Genomic DNA, 15,697 nt, shown 5'->3' with positions numbered 1-15,697 from the left:
AGTGGGGGGAGTGGAGAGGGGTCGAGTGAATGGGAGAAGCAGACTCCATGCTGAGCAAGGAGCCTGACACAAGGCTTGATCCTAGGACCCCAGGATCATGACCTGAGCTGAAGGCAGACACTTAACAGACTGAGTAACCCAGGCACCCCTAGCAGTGCAGTTTCAAAATAAATTCCAGATGGGCTATTGATTTTACCACAAAACGAATTTATCAGAAATGCTAGACAAATGGCAAGATTTCATTCTTTTTTTATGACTGAGTAATATTCCATTGTATTTATATACCATACCTTCTTTATCCATTCATCGTTCTTAACCATCTGCAGCAACATGAGTGAACCTAGATGGTATTATACTAAGTGAAATAAGTCAGACAGAGGAAAACAAATACCATATGATTTCATTTATATGTGGAATCTAAGAAAACAAAACAAATAAACCAACAAAAAACAGAAACAGATGTATAAATGCAGAGAACAAACTGATGGCTTCCAGATAGTAGAGAGATGGGAGAATGGGCAAATAGGTAAATAAGAGGCACAAGCTTTCAGTTATAAAATTAATCTCCTAGGAATGAAAAGTACAGCATAAGGAATATAGTTAATAATATTATAATAACTTTGTATGGTGATAGGAGGCAACTACACTTACCAAGCTGAATATTGTATAATGTATAGAATTGTGAAATCACTATGTAATACACCTGAAACTAATATAACATTTTATGTCAACTATATATCAAAAAAAAAAAAGAGAGAGAGAGAGAGAATGAAGAAGAAGAAGAAGAAAAGCCTCGAGAGAGGACGAGAAGAAAATGTGAATTCAGAAGCAGAGATTAGAGTTGCACAGTTTCAAGCCAAGAACACCTGGAGACACCAGAAACTGGACAGAAAAGGCAAGGGAGGATCTACCAGAACCTTTGGAGAGAATATGGCCCTGCCAATACCTTGATTTTGGACTTCTGGTCTCTAGGGCTGTGAGAGAATAAATTTTTGTTGTTCTCAAGCCACTAAAAAAATGCTAGACAAAATTTCCTGTTTTGGAAATTTTGGAGGCACTAGATTATACTGGAATTACCTACAAATCTGAGATCTCAGTGACTTAAAACAACACAGGTTTATTTCTTGCTCATGGTCATGTCCATTTGATAGGACTGGACCTAGCTCTGTGTCATTTTTACTCCAGAATTTAGTATCCACTATCTGGAACCAGGGATTGCTGTGCAGAGACAAAGAGGGAAACATGGTTATTGCTCTAGTTCTTGAAACTTATATATAGAAATATTCAAGTGTCATGTATTTCATTGATTTAAATTGCAAATCACATGGCCACATCGAACCCCAAAGTGGTCAGAAAAGTCAGGCTGACATATATCTGCAAAGGGGAAAAACTAGAAATATTTGATGAAAATACTAAAAACTTTTGTAATCTAGGTATGTATATATGAGACTATTTTAAATGTGGGGAGGAGCTTTCTAAGCATGAAAGTGTTGGTAGATTTCAGCATATAAAATTAAGACCATCTCTATGTCAAAAACAACAAACTGTTTGAGGAAAGTCATTCCTAACATATTATTAGACCAAAGGTTAGAATTCTTTATATACAGAAAATTTAAATCAATAATTTTATTTTTTTAATCAATAATTTTATAAACATCAATTTTAAAATGGACTACGATGATGAGCTGGAAAATAATAAAAGAAATGCAATGGAAAAGTGTTCATTAGTAATTAAAGCAAAATGCTATTTTTACCTCTAAGATGCTAATAACCAGTTTCAATGAGAATAAGGGAAAAGGTACACTATCTTACCACTGTGTTTATTACAAACAAAAACAAACTCTACCTAGAGGACAGTTTGACAATATACATCAAAAGTTTTAGACTTAAAATGCCCATTGCTTTGACCAGACAGCTAGTCCAGTTTTAGGAATTTAAATAAAATTATATACAAATATTTAGCTATAGAGAAGTTTATTACTTTGTTTATAGTTGGGGAAAAAGGGAAATAATTAAATGTTCAATGGTAAAAGATAGGTTAAATAAACTATGTTTATCCATATAGTGGCACATATTCTGTAACATTAGAAAATGTGGGCAGGGAATGTTTATGTTATATTGAGAGAAAGTAGATTATGAAACAGCATGCATAATTCTGTTGTTTGCAAAATGTGTGTATAAATGCAATCTGAAAAGATATACATCAGAATACAAACACAGGTGGGTTTATGGGCATTTTGTCTTTTTTAATGATCTGTTCTAATTTTTGCCTTACCCATGAATTGCTTGTATAGTCTTTTAAAACATAAAAATAAATCCGTGGCAGTGGTTGGTACACATTTCACCATTGGGCCTCACTGATGCTCAGTCTCCTTATTTATTCTTTTTCTAAAGCGGGGCTCCCTTCTGTTTGGCACCCACAATTTTTCCGTTGGATCCTGCTGCTCGTCCAACCCTGACCTCGTGCCTCTAGTCTGTTAACTGGGCTTCTGGGTTTTCCTGTCATTCCCAGTTCTTTTCTCAGTAACATCTTTTTGAATCCCAGGTCTTTCAATACCAGGACCCGGATTTCCTGTCACTAATCACCTTGGGATCAACCTCCTGCCCCCAAGTTCCAAGCTGGTGTCAACAACTCGGTTCCTCCTAAGGACATCCTTGATCCGGACTTTCTGCCCTTCCTATTTTCATCTGCAGGCAGACACCACACTCCACCTGCTGGGCAGGACAACCAGCTGCTAACCTGTATTGGGCTGCCACTTGTTCTGCAGCTGCCATCGCTTCTAGATACCATGACTTGCCTTTCCTCCCACCCTGACATACCCAACTGCCTGCTGCTGCATTCCAGCAAAGACTCTAGATCCAGTTTCCTGCACTTCCCAAACTACTCAGTGCTGCTGGTAGTTAGTTAGCTAGGGCCCCCCCCCCTCTACATTTGTCATCGGGTTAAATTTCTCCCAGCTGTTTCTCTTTTCCAGATAGAAAACACAATAAAAGAATCAAAATCAGCTGGTAGTAACTTACTTCATCTGCTGTTCGAGGTGCACGTGAGAAATCTGTGGGTGAACTTGGGCCATCATACTCGGCCTAACACTTAGCGTCGGTGTACCGATAGAGGGCACTCCTCCCATTTCCAGGCACTATCCTGACTAGGAAAGATTCTCCCTCCGTGCCTTCCAAGTGGGAAATAGCAGTGAATTACCTGTTCTAAAACAATGCTTAATTGTTTGTTTCTTCCACTGTTGCACCCAGGTGTTACTTTGTTTTTCCCGGGATACATCCGTGTTGGGTCATTTTGCATACAACAGTGCTTCACCACCGAAGTCCTACATAAGAGGTAAAATTTTAGTTACAGCAAGGAAGTATTCCTGGAGACCTACAAAATCATACCAAGACTGTTATATTTTATAGCATTTATTGGTGTTGTTAAATTTTTTATTGTAAACTACTTAATAAGATTTCTCTCAGATTATTGTAGCCATACTTTCCCTCCTACTCAAATCCCGGCCAAGCGGCTCCTCACAATCACAGGCAAGGGGTTCCCAGGAGCAGCACTGAGAGTTACCTCCTTTATCTTTCCTGTTTACTCTCCTCCATTGCTGTTTTTATCATATCTGTTGACTTTCATTTTCCCTCCTACCTACGGGTTTATCACACGAATTTGCTTTTTCTACCTTCTCTATTCCTTCCCTCAAAATGGTCTGCCATGCTTAAAATTTGATGTAATTTATATGCTCTTAGCTCTCTAATTTCTATTTCAGTGCTTTCTTCTCTTCTTTATCACTAGCTGCCCACAAGATATTGCTATTTCAATATCCTGCTATCACCTGACAATAGATCTAATTTCAGCTGGAAGCCTTTCCCAATTTCTCCTTTTTATTAAGTGGTGAATGCCCAGCACTGAAAGCGTATAACCCTGTTCTGCTGTTCCCATAAAGAAAGAAACTTTTCCCCTGTACCTCCCAAGTCTGTGTGCCTGATTGCTACAACCCCTGTCCTACGAGAGGCCTACATTACCTGGCACTAGGGTCAGGCTTACCCCAACTTGGGGGCTCTCTCAAACCCATTGCTTCTAAACTGAACTTACAGAAACCTTTGGTTAGCTTATTAAACATTATTTGCTAAAAAGCTGATTGTAGAATTTAATTATTTGCAGGGCTCATCTCTGTACTCAGCCAAGATTTTAAGGTCCTGTCAGCCAATCTTGTCTTAACCTAACTAACTTTGATTCCCTGATTATTCCAATTACCCCATATTTATTAGCCTACACATACTCCCTACATGTGGAAGGGTTTTCACTCCTCCACCCCAAAATCATAGGTCCCTGAAGAACTAGGCTATATCTTACTGCATCAGAAACACTGATTTTTCCTTCCTATGTAGGGAAAAACCTAGTTCTTTCCTACTGTGTTTCTCTACTGTGTGTACCGTGTATAATCATAAAACACTCTACTTCTGGCACCAAATATGTATGAATTTTCCTTAAAACAAGAAGCAAGTCTCAGACACCAGATGGGTTTCCTACAATTTAGCTCAATTCTGACCCTGTCTACCCAGAGACAGCATCAGATCCCATAGACAAAGGGCTCCATCCCACAAGATTGCCACCCCCCCACACACACACACATATACACTCTTCTGACGACAATCAGAAATCCAGTTTATCACCTGTGCTTCTGATCAGCCAGCTATAGATGAGGGGTTCCAAAACTTGTTCTACGGATTCAATTAATTTGCTAGAATATCTCACAGAACTCAGGGAAACATGGACATTTATTAGTTTATGAAAGGACATGATAAAGGATACAAATGAACAGCCAGATGAAGACATACGTAGGGCGAGGTCTGGGAGAGTCCTGAGCTTCTGCCCCATGGAGTTGTGGTGTGTTATCCTCCCCATGTTGATTTGTTGGCCTACCTAGAAGCTCTCTGAACGCCTCATTACTGGGATTTTACGGAGGCTTCCTCGTGTAGGCAGGGTCAGTTATTAACCTCATTTCCAGCGCCTGTCCCCCTCTCTGGAAAATGGCAGATAGGACTGAAAATTCCAAGATTCTAGTCATGACTTGGTCTTTCCAGTGACTAGTCACCATCCAGAAGTCCACCATAGTCACACCAATAGAACAACAGATGTTCCCAGTCTCTTATCACTTGGGATTTACAGGGTTTTTCACCTAGCCCCGTATTTAGTACCCAGCTGCTACTCTATATCATCCATCTCTCCCCCCATTCTCATTTACTTCTCATTATTCCATTCTTTCCTTACAAGCTCAGTCCTTGTCTCCACCCTAACCTAAATTGCTCATGCTCCTTATTCTTTGTCTCCTCTCTGCCACCACTCTCAACAAAAACAACAAAAAATATTTCCAAGTGCAAGAATGCATGAGACTTTTCAATAGACTCAAAGGTGTTAGAAAAAAATTGTCAAGATAAAAGCTACCTAAAGATACTCAATGGAAGACAGGAAAAAAAATTCAGAACTTTATGAGTTGAGGGGAAGCTATTTTTTAAAACTACTTTAAACATTTGATTATGGTGAAGTTTTTGGACTACATGAACTGTTTCAGGATTCAGAAAATACTACCACTATATGGTTTAAGACATTTAATTTTTAACTTTTTAGCACATTCCAAAGGAATGTAAACTAATGAGGCATTACAAAGCTTAAACCTTACTCAAATGAATAGATTAGAATTATTATTAGTTAGCAAAACAAGTCTATGCTTCTAAATAGATGCCTCTCCTTAAGTGCTTAAGGAAGTTGAAAGCATTTGTTCTTTTAATTATTTTGTATCAACTGTTCATAGTTTAAGTTTGTATTATTAACTTTGAGGAAAGGATTTGCTAATATCAAAAGATTAGCTGGTAGATTTTCAAATTAAATCCATATCCTGAAAGGAAGTGAAAGGAGATTGTACTGTAGTAGTTTTTTTTAAATCCCATTATGAGTACACCCACAAAATTAGTTAATTTTTAAAGATTTGTTTTAATCATATTGAAACCTTCTGTGGTTTTTCTTACAGGAAAACTAGGACTAGAAGAATATGCAGTCTTTTATCCACCAAATGGTAAGAGTAATACGATTGCTTCCTCTAGTGGGAAATAGGAACATTACAACCTTTATAACAAATGTGACCTTGTCTCTGTTGAGACGGATAATAAATTATTATCTAAAGTAAACCTTCTCTAGAATACCTATTTTAAGTGAACTTTTCCTTGTTTGTGGTACCCTCTCTGACTCTCCTGGAAACCAGGAGTGATGTCTGATAACGCTGAGCAGACTTGGGTCCAGGGTGCTTCGTTCTCCTCTGAAGGACACCGACAGGGTCCATCCGCTGTCTTCCTTGTGACTTCACAGCAGCAGTGCTCCAATCCGTGTAGTGCATTGCCAGCTGTTACACTTTGTTATTCTCATAACTTGGCAAGTGTGGTCTTTATGAAATGAAATATTTCGAAGAAATATATCACCAAGATAATCTATTTTGACTACAGAAAGTGATCAAATGTATAATGACCACGTTAGATAATAAGTGTGCCTTTGAAATGCTTGGACAGTTTTTAAGATCTGCTTTCTGGAAAAGCAATATAGGGCATTCCTCATTGTGATATTATTAAGTTGTTTCCTGAAGAAGTCCTCTCACCCCAGCAGAATTAAGAACACGGGCTTTGTAATGCAGCAGAGCTGGGTTCAGATGCCAGTTCCCGCCAGCTGACCCCATGACCTTGGGTGAGTTACATGACTTTGCTGAGCTGCACATGCATCCTCTGGCACAGGGATTAAATGAGACACAATCAGTTCAGCAGCACAGTGACTGATATGTAGCGAGTGCTCAAAAAATGCAGTGGCTGCTGGGTCTATTTTTCTTCTTTATCAGCCTCTCCATGTGAAAGTCATACTTGGCTCTCATGTACTGTGCTCTCCGTGCACCTGTCGGTGTGACCTCTCGGATCCTTCCAGGGGCCATCCTCTGCCCCTCTTGAAGCATCGGTGTTCTCTCATGTCCCACCCACCCTTGTTCTGCTCTCTTCTTTTCACACGTTTTCCTTGGGCTTCCTCACCTGCTTTCTTGGTTCTATTTGTTGATTACTCTAAAATTTACATCTTCACTTCTGACCTCTATAATAATGAACTCATTCATTTATCTTCCTATACCCACTATCCGAGAAAGAAAACAAAAGCAAGATGAAATTAAGAACAAAACAAAGCCTGTCCTGTTTCTCTCCCAGTTCATTGTACTCTTATCGAAACCAGTCATTCAAGGCCTAAAGCTGGGCAGTTATCCTTGACTCCTCAAAGTCGCACGTCCCCCTCATCAGGTCACCAGGGCCATCCAATTTTATTTTTAAAATGCATCTGGGACCTCTCCTTCCTCTCTTCCTCACTGTAACTGCTGCCTTGTCCTCAGCCTGGCTTTACCATCTCTAGCTTATTAATTGCAACAGACACCTAATTGGTCTCTCTCTTTTTTCAATCTTTTCTAGCTTTGCTTTGCTTCACAGTGCTGATTTTTACATCTAAAAGGAAAACCTAAAAATTGCCATTTTTCTCCTTAAAATTTTCTGAATGGCTTCCCATCTCTTCACAAGTAATGCCCAGGCCTCTGGCCCGGCATTTGAGGCCCTCTTTTGACTCAGGCTTCTACTCAGTCTGACTCCTAGCCTTTTCCTGTCTCACTTTTCTTCTATCACAGCAATATCAAGTGATTAGCTACCCATATGCACACGCACACGCACCCCTAGTGCTCTGAGAGCACCGTTTTGCTTCCTGCCTCATTACCTCTCCGTTCTCATGCATGGAACAACTCAGTCAGCCTTTCTTCACCTGCTCTCAGGGCTCACCTCAGACATGAACCTTTGCAGGAAGCTTTCTCGCATCCCCAGGTTTGGCTAAGGGCCCTTTCTTTAGGTTCCCATAGTATCCAGTGTGAAAATCTTTGGTATTTCTTATTATATTATCTTGGCATTATTTGTTTATGTTTAATCTTCCCCTCTAGATTGCAAGCTTCTTGAGGTTTAAGGCCATATCATTCATTTTTGTTCCCCCAGCATCTAGCCATCATAGGAGTTTAATGAGTATTTATTTGAACTAAATTAGAGGATTTTTAATTTTAACATTTATTTATTGTATCTCTGCCTCCTTGGAAACATAATTTTTAGATAATCTTTTGTGCTTAACCAAGAATCAGGAAATCAGAAGAAAAATACCTCTGAAGAGCCAAAAGAGTATCCAGGAGTCAAGTTCCTCCTCTCTCCATTCCTAAGAGAGCTTTTTCAACTTAGTTTAGAACATATTAGCTGGAGCGCCTGGGTGGCACAGCCAAGCATCCAGCTCTTGGCTTCAGCTCAGGTCATGATCTCAAGGTCATGAGATCAAGCCCCACATTGGGCTCTGAGCTTAGCGAGGAGTCTGCTGGGGTTTCTCTCCCCCTCCATCTCCCTCTGCCCCTCCACTCACTTGCTCGCACCCTCTCTCTCAAATAAATAAATAAATAAATAGATAAATAAATAAATCTTTTTTAAAAATAAGGAAAGGAAAATATTAGCTTTTACTTAACAAGCTTGATTTAATCGGTTTTTATAGCCCCCTACAAAAGTGGAAGCACAGAAAGGGACAAAAGAGATCGGAAAAATGACTAACAACAGTAGAAATGAGAATTAGAAGCTTCACAAAGGAAAACTATAAACCAGCATGTAAGAGCAATCCAGAAAGTCAGCCTGGGGCCATTTTATGTAAAGGCCAATAACCTTATGACTACTTAGAAGGTCTCACTGGGTTGTAACCTACCACCATAATTTAAGATTTTTATTAGGAACTCAAGGCATCAAGGAAAAATATTGCTGTCATAATAGTAACAGTAGCCACAGCAGCAGCAGCTAACGTTTTCCAAGCAGTACTGTGTACCAGGCAGCGTGCTGTAAGCACATTGCGTGTGTTCATTCATTTAGTCCCTACAAGACAGGTACCTACTGAGGCAGGTACTAATATTATTCCTATTTATAGATAAAGAAACTGAGGCATGGCATGTCACCTTGCCCAGCTGGTGAGTGGCAAAGCCAGGCTTTGAGCCGAAAGGTCTTTGACTTCAATATTCTTGATCATCATGCCCTATGGTCTCAGAAGACGTTACTGTGTACACTAGAGTGTCTTTTAGAAGAAAAGGAAGGGGCTAATATATTGAAAAAGAAGATGTGTATAAAGGATTCTAGAAAGATTTTCATTCAGAATAAGAACAGTTTAATGTGAAATGTGGTAAACCTACAGCTGTTCATAACCTTAATTCTTCAGGATAATTTCTTCTTTCAGGTTATTTTAGAATGTTACCAGAATCAGGGAGAACTCTCTTCTCTGGGCAGTGAGTCTGAAGTTGCAGAATAAGAAGAGACAAAAGCTAGTCAGAGTGTTGTCCCTTTATTCTTTACTCACGGCAATACAAAGCAATATTATATATTACTTACTCAACTTCTGCCAAAAATAGGATTACTTTAAAATCTTAGGGACACCTCCACCACCACCAGCACCACCAGAACTGGCCTGACTTCCTTGGTCTCAGGGGCCTATACAGAGGGGCTGGCTTGCAGCTCCTTGACACACTTTCCATCCCTGACCAGGCAGGTACCTACATGGGGCACCTCCGTCCCTGTATCGCCTTCACTAGGGTTGAAATGACAGGCCACCGTGGCACTGAACATTACCTCCTCACCTCGGTTGAGGCCTTGTTAGTGGATAGGCTTTCCCTAGTGGATTCACTAAACAACTGGTAGGCACAATTTCTGAGCCAAGGAGACTCTTCACAGAAATTATATAAGCTTTTCTTGTTTTTATTTTTTGTTCATTTTATATAACTTGTCCTCATTTATTCATTTAATACTTTAGCCCTGCTCTGGCTCCCTCTTCTATTCTAGGTGGGTGATCTGCAGTAATAACCCAAAGTACCTGCCGTCGAGTTTATATCCAAGTGGGGGAGACAAACAGTAAGCAAGTAAATAAATAGCTAATGAAAATAATTTCAGAGAGTGAAGACATGAACAATGAAGGGGAACAGAAATTGATGGGGGTGTGTGGCTATCTTAGGTAAGGTGATCAGGAAAAGTACTTCTGAGGACGTAGAATATATGAACAGAGACCAGAATATGCAGAGAGAGCTGTGCAAAGAGGTAGGAAAAGAGCATTCCAGAGGGAATATAGAGCATGTTAAGGGCCTCAGACAGGAACGTACTTGATGGTTTGAAGAACAAAACGGCCAACGTGACTGGTGACAGCAGGTAAAACATCATCCGGTACAAGGTGAGGTTGGAGACATAGGGACCAGGTCAGATAGGGAGACAGTTGATCTAAAGTTTTGTCTAGTAAGTCCAGCCTCTGGGCTTCCTCAGGGACAGCTTCTATTAATTTCTTGTTTTCCTGTGAATGAGTTATCCTTTTTTTAAATTTTAATTCCAGTTAGTTAACATGCAGTGTTATATTAGTTCAAGTGTACAATATAGCGATTGGGGGGGGGGGTGTACTTCCGTAAGTATGTTACTCAGTGCTCATCATGAGAAGTGTACTCTTGACCGCCCCCCCCCTTGGGCCATACTTTCTTATTTCTTTGCATGCTTGGTACATTTTTGGTTGACAACCAGGTATCTTGAATATTATAGTGTGGTAACTAGGAATTGGATTGTCTCCCCTCCCCAGAATTTGTCGTCGTCGCTTGTTGTGCACTAGTTGTTTGTTTAGTGACCTTTCTAAACTGCTCTTGTCAAGATGGTATTTTTTGTGTTGAGTGCCCACTGCAGTCTCAGTTGCATTAGCTTAGTGGTCAGCTGGTAATTTGACCGAGATTTCCTTGAACATCTGAAACCAAAAATAAATAAATAAATAAATTATCCCAGGCTTTGCAGGCTGGCTCTATGTTGAGGTACTCCTTCAAGGCTTAGCCAGGCCATTTATAGTTCATCAGCCATCGCTTCCTGCATGCGCAGAGCCCAGGAATCTGGCAGAGGTGAAAGCTGAAGTGCCTCTCAGGTCTCTTCTAGATTCCCCTGAATAGAGGAGCTTTTCTAAGCCTTTATCCTTCCATATATCTCCTTCCCCGGCCTCTTCCTGCCCCAGGGAGCTGCAGCTAGTAAATTTGTACTTAAGGCCTTTTGATTAATGGGGAGGCCCCTTTGGCCCAGTCCGGCAGGGAGCTACTAGACAGGTCAAAACGCACAACCACAATTTTTTGATTCGAGATCCGTGTTGCCCACTCTGGGACCAGCAAGCTGCCCCAGGAACATGGACGGCTTTCTTCAGAGCTGCCGCCAAACTGGACAATGTGTGATGGTAGGCAGGTAAATTAGAATACCACAATGCTCTCTTTCCAAAATTCAGCAGCTGCTTTTTTCATTAAGCATTTCCTTGGTTCTAAGTGTTTTTCTTATTATTATTAGATTCCAGAACTCAAAAAAGTTGATCTAATAGTTCTAGCCAGCTTAGCCATTGCTTTAGCAGAGGGATAGAGTTTTGGAGTTCCCTACTCTATTCTTCTTAGTGACATCTCTTCAATTCCTGACTAACATTTTTTGAAGTTCATCCTTAACTATTGTGTGGAATGAAAGTGTCACTCTAATGTAAGCTTCAAGGCAACAAGGACCTTTTGATGATCAGCATATCTAGCACCTAGAATCATGCATAGCCTAAAGTCACTGCTCAGTAAACAATGTTGAATGAGAGAGCAAATGAATGAGGGAGTGAATATAGAAGGATACAGAAGAACAGGAATAGAAGCAAGGAGCTGAGACTTACAAGAGAAATACACAAAGATCTGACTTGAGACTTAAATAAACACCACTAATACCATTTATTTCCTACAAGAAAAGTGAAAATAATTATTTGCAAGTGAACGTTAGGTACAGGAGTTCTGGGACTCTAGATCAGTGGTTATCAACCAAGGGCAATTCCATGCCCCACCTCCTGTCCCTCAGGAAACATTTGCCAATGTCTGTGGACACTTGGTTGTCAGAGCCAGGGAGAAAGGGGGTTTTACCAGTATCTCGTGAGTAGAGGCCAGGGATGCTATTAAACCAACATTCTATAGTACACAGGACAGCCCCTCACAACAAAGATTAGGAAACACTCTTAGAAGAAATAGTGAAAAAATATGTTAATTTTAAATCTGCTTACAAGTGTCAAGTTGATAAATAACACCATACTCTGTCATCTAAATTAAATTAAATTAAATAATTTATTTAATTAAATTAAATAATAATAATCCAAAATTTATTTGATGTGTAACTTTAGACATAAATTGAAAACCTAATGAAAATTATATTTAAAGTATGATTTTTAGCTTGATATTTACGATTATGTTCTGATATTTGGGAAATTTTACTTACGGAAATAAGTAACAAAGTCATATTCTGAAGTTCTAATTTGGAAAGATAACAGAAATAGCTAGAAAACAATTTAACCATTGTCCCAATGCCTACTCTGACTGATCTGTAAGCTACATGTAGAATGAGAATAACCAAAGAAAATGATTGTCTCAACAAATGAATTAAATACTGTACTAAGTAATCCCAAATGAAGGATGGTAAAAATTTGGAATGATGTTAATGTGAATCAGATGTGAGAGCTGTGGTACAACTACAAATGCTAAGTATTAACAGAGACAGTGAGGAAATGAAGGGGAAATATTTAGTAAGTGCAAAGCATGTTAATATTTGCTGTATTTTCTGAGTCATATTTACTATTTATATCTTATCTAGTTCAAGATTTATTTTTGTTGACCATGTTTACCATTCTGAGCTATGTCAAAGGCCCATTAAACTATTACTTTTATAAAGTTATTTCTATTGAATGGGACAAGCAGTTCATGTTTTAGACTTTCTTTAGATAGACAAAGGAAGCCTAGTACCTTAAAATAATCAGTTATGGCAGACTTGTAGGACTCCAAGGCCAGAGAAGAGATGGTGTCCCAAGCATTCGGACGCCTGTTAGAAGTACACTCTTGGATGATGGCCACGTGCATGAAACTTGACCCTTGCAAGGCTGAAGTGATGAGAGGCAAAGGAAAGGATTTTGGAAAACTGGCCAAGAACATGACAACCTCTGAGATCAAAGAAATGTTCTAGGCAATACGTGCCCGAGAGTGTTAATGGATTCTTCATTGCTTCTTCTGCCTTCTACTTTTGTTTGCCAGAATTTGACTTTGTCCTTCTTCCACAGAGTAGACCATGCACCCATTTTTGGAATCGTAAACCCTGGCTAATCTTGATTAAGCTGAAGTGAACCCTTATCTAATAGTGAAAAAAAAGATTTTCTTAGGTTTAAGCTGATACTTAAAAGTGGTACTCTCCCTTCTGAGAGCATAAAATAGCTACAGTTGTTGAGCATCTGCTGTGTCCTAAACTCTGTACTGCTGCACTTTAAGTATATTAACTCACTGGTGCTTCAGTACAGCTCAGTGAACTTGCTCTTGTTTATCTCCATTTTCTTTCTTTCTTTCTTTTTTTTAATCTCCATTTTCAAAAATGAAAATAGAGTCTCAGAGAGTCTTGATAACTTGCCAGGAGTCGCACAGAATTCATATTCGTGTCTGAATGACTTCATTGGCCATTTCTAATTTCCACACTGAGTTATTGAAAGTTTCCTATCCTACATGTTAATTCCCTATTCACAAATGAATCTTACACTTTAATGTTTTTTACTTTTTAAACTTTTTTAATTGAGTATCATTGATACACAATGTTACATTAGTTTTAGATGACCAGCATGGTGATTGGATAAGTCTACACATTATGCTGTGCTCACAAGTATAGCTACCATCTGTCACCATACGGCACTACTGCAATACCAATGACTGTGTTCCCTATGCTGTGCCTTTTATCTCCATAACTTATTCATTACATAACTGGAAGCCTGTATCTCCCGCTCCTCTTCACCCATTTTGCCCATCCCCCTAGTCCCCCACCCACAACCATTAGTTTGTTCTCTGTTGTACTTTTTTATTTATAAGCCTTGATTATATCTATAAATGCTTAAGTTTCCATCAATTTATATCTCATTTGTAGAAGATACTACACAGTATGAATTGTGGCCCTTGCCTCAAATAGCTTATAATCTAGCTGCTTACAGAGCAGCTATAGATTTCAGAATTTGGGGGAAATGTGGGGAAAGTGTGATTAGCCATGAGTCGTCTTTATGTATGCATCCCTTTCTGCTGCTTGGCAGTTCATGACTTCACTCACTCGCTCTAAGCTTCTAATTAAAAATGGCTTGTCTGGACTAAGGTATTCCTATCCTTAGCAGATCCTTAATAAATTTTTTTTCTTTTTTTTTCTTAATAAATATTTGTAGAAGATGAAAATAATAATAGCAACATCTTCATTTCTGACTACTTTAACCTGCTTATTCAAATGTTGCTGCAGTAACTTAACAGAGGAAAGAAAAAGGAGTTTTGCAGTAAGAATGTAGGGGTTTGGTATAATAGCCACCTGCTTTGAGGTGAAGTTTTTAGAAAGATATGTACTTATATTTCTGTAAAGCATCAAACTGTGCCCACTATTTATCAACTCATTTTTTTCTCAGGTTTTTTTTTCACGTCAACAATTTTATTGTAGAAAAGTTAGAAAAGACAGACTTTTTTTATTATTTGTTAAAAGTCTAGAATTAGTAAAGGAAATAAAATTAAGTAGCAGAGCGAGAAGGTAGAAAAAGATGGTCATTCATAAGAGACTCAACCAAAGATACAAGCAGAGAGAAAAACTTGAAGAAAGATGGTGTGTGGGCCCTCATTCTCAGTACTCCATGGAACTCGAGCTGGTGGCTCTCATGTCATTAGGAATGTTGATTTTTAATGTGAGTCTAATCTGGTTCTGAATTTTTTTCAGTTCCTAGAGAGCAAAAGACCTTTAAGTTGGTAAAGAATCTTATTGCTGGAAGACCTTCCTCAGTTTTCTTTAGATCTCACCAATGTCTCTGCATTTGCTCTAGACATACTTATTAAACATAGAATTTTAGAGCTTGATGATGTTTCAGAGACAGTCTTAGTTCCTGTGTGTGACAAGCAGTTACTGAAGCTCAGGAAGTTTGGTGACCGGTTTGTGTGAGTCAGCCACTTATCTTTTTAACAGATTGGATTCTAATATACAGGATGAAGTTGTTTCAGGAAGGACATAATCTATTGACTTTCTGAGACCATTATAATTTGTTCAACTGTGATCTGCCTTGTTCTGTTGTCTTGTTTTTGTAACACATCCAAGGTTTTAGTTTTTCAACATTATCAATAGAATATTAACTGGATATCTATTGAAAACCTCTAGTCTGTTTTCCTACAGAAATTAAAAAGCATTTTTTGGTGCTTTTATTGTCACTAAGTCTTCTGACATTTTTCCAGTTATGGAATGAATAAGGTATGGAGATAAGAGGCACAAAGTTGAAGCAAAAATAGGAAACCTTTCTATTTTCAGTTTTAATCCTCTAAAGTTTACCTAATACCTCAGTGGGTATACTAATTGAAAAGAAACTTTTTTTTTTTTTTAGGAGTAATCCCTTTCCATGGATTTTCAATGTATGGTAAGTTGGGCTTTAAAATATTCAGTGTTTTTATCATAGTTTAGAAAATTAAACATGAAGATCACACTTTATAACATATCACCTACCCACTTAACAAGTTATCGTGAACATTTTTAAACATTGAGTTTAGTATTTGTTTATATCTCCAATTAAATTTTT

At 38.7% G+C, this 15,697-nt stretch overlaps 1 protein-coding gene across 4 annotated transcripts in view; it reads left to right on the top strand.

Annotated features, from left to right (window-relative positions):
• The window catches only part of TBC1D19 (TBC1 domain family member 19), a 141,998-nt gene that overhangs the window by 109,976 nt on the left and 16,325 nt on the right, over window positions 1-15,697 (top strand). For all 4 annotated transcript variants that reach the window (XM_049108719.1, XM_025438657.3, XM_025438658.3 and 1 more), the window contains 3 exons: window positions 3,250-3,334; window positions 6,021-6,065; window positions 15,506-15,538. In XM_049108719.1, coding sequence (XP_048964676.1) covers window positions 3,250-3,334; window positions 6,021-6,065; window positions 15,506-15,538 — 163 coding nt within the window. The remainder of the gene's footprint in view (window positions 1-3,249; window positions 3,335-6,020; window positions 6,066-15,505; window positions 15,539-15,697) is intronic.

The sequence above is a fragment of the Canis lupus genome, chromosome 3 (assembly GCF_003254725.2).
Source record: "Canis lupus dingo isolate Sandy chromosome 3, ASM325472v2, whole genome shotgun sequence".
NCBI lineage: Eukaryota > Metazoa > Chordata > Mammalia > Carnivora > Canidae > Canis > Canis lupus.
The sequence above is the reverse complement of the archived record's forward strand: the minus strand, read 5'-3'. Positions and strand labels throughout refer to the sequence as shown.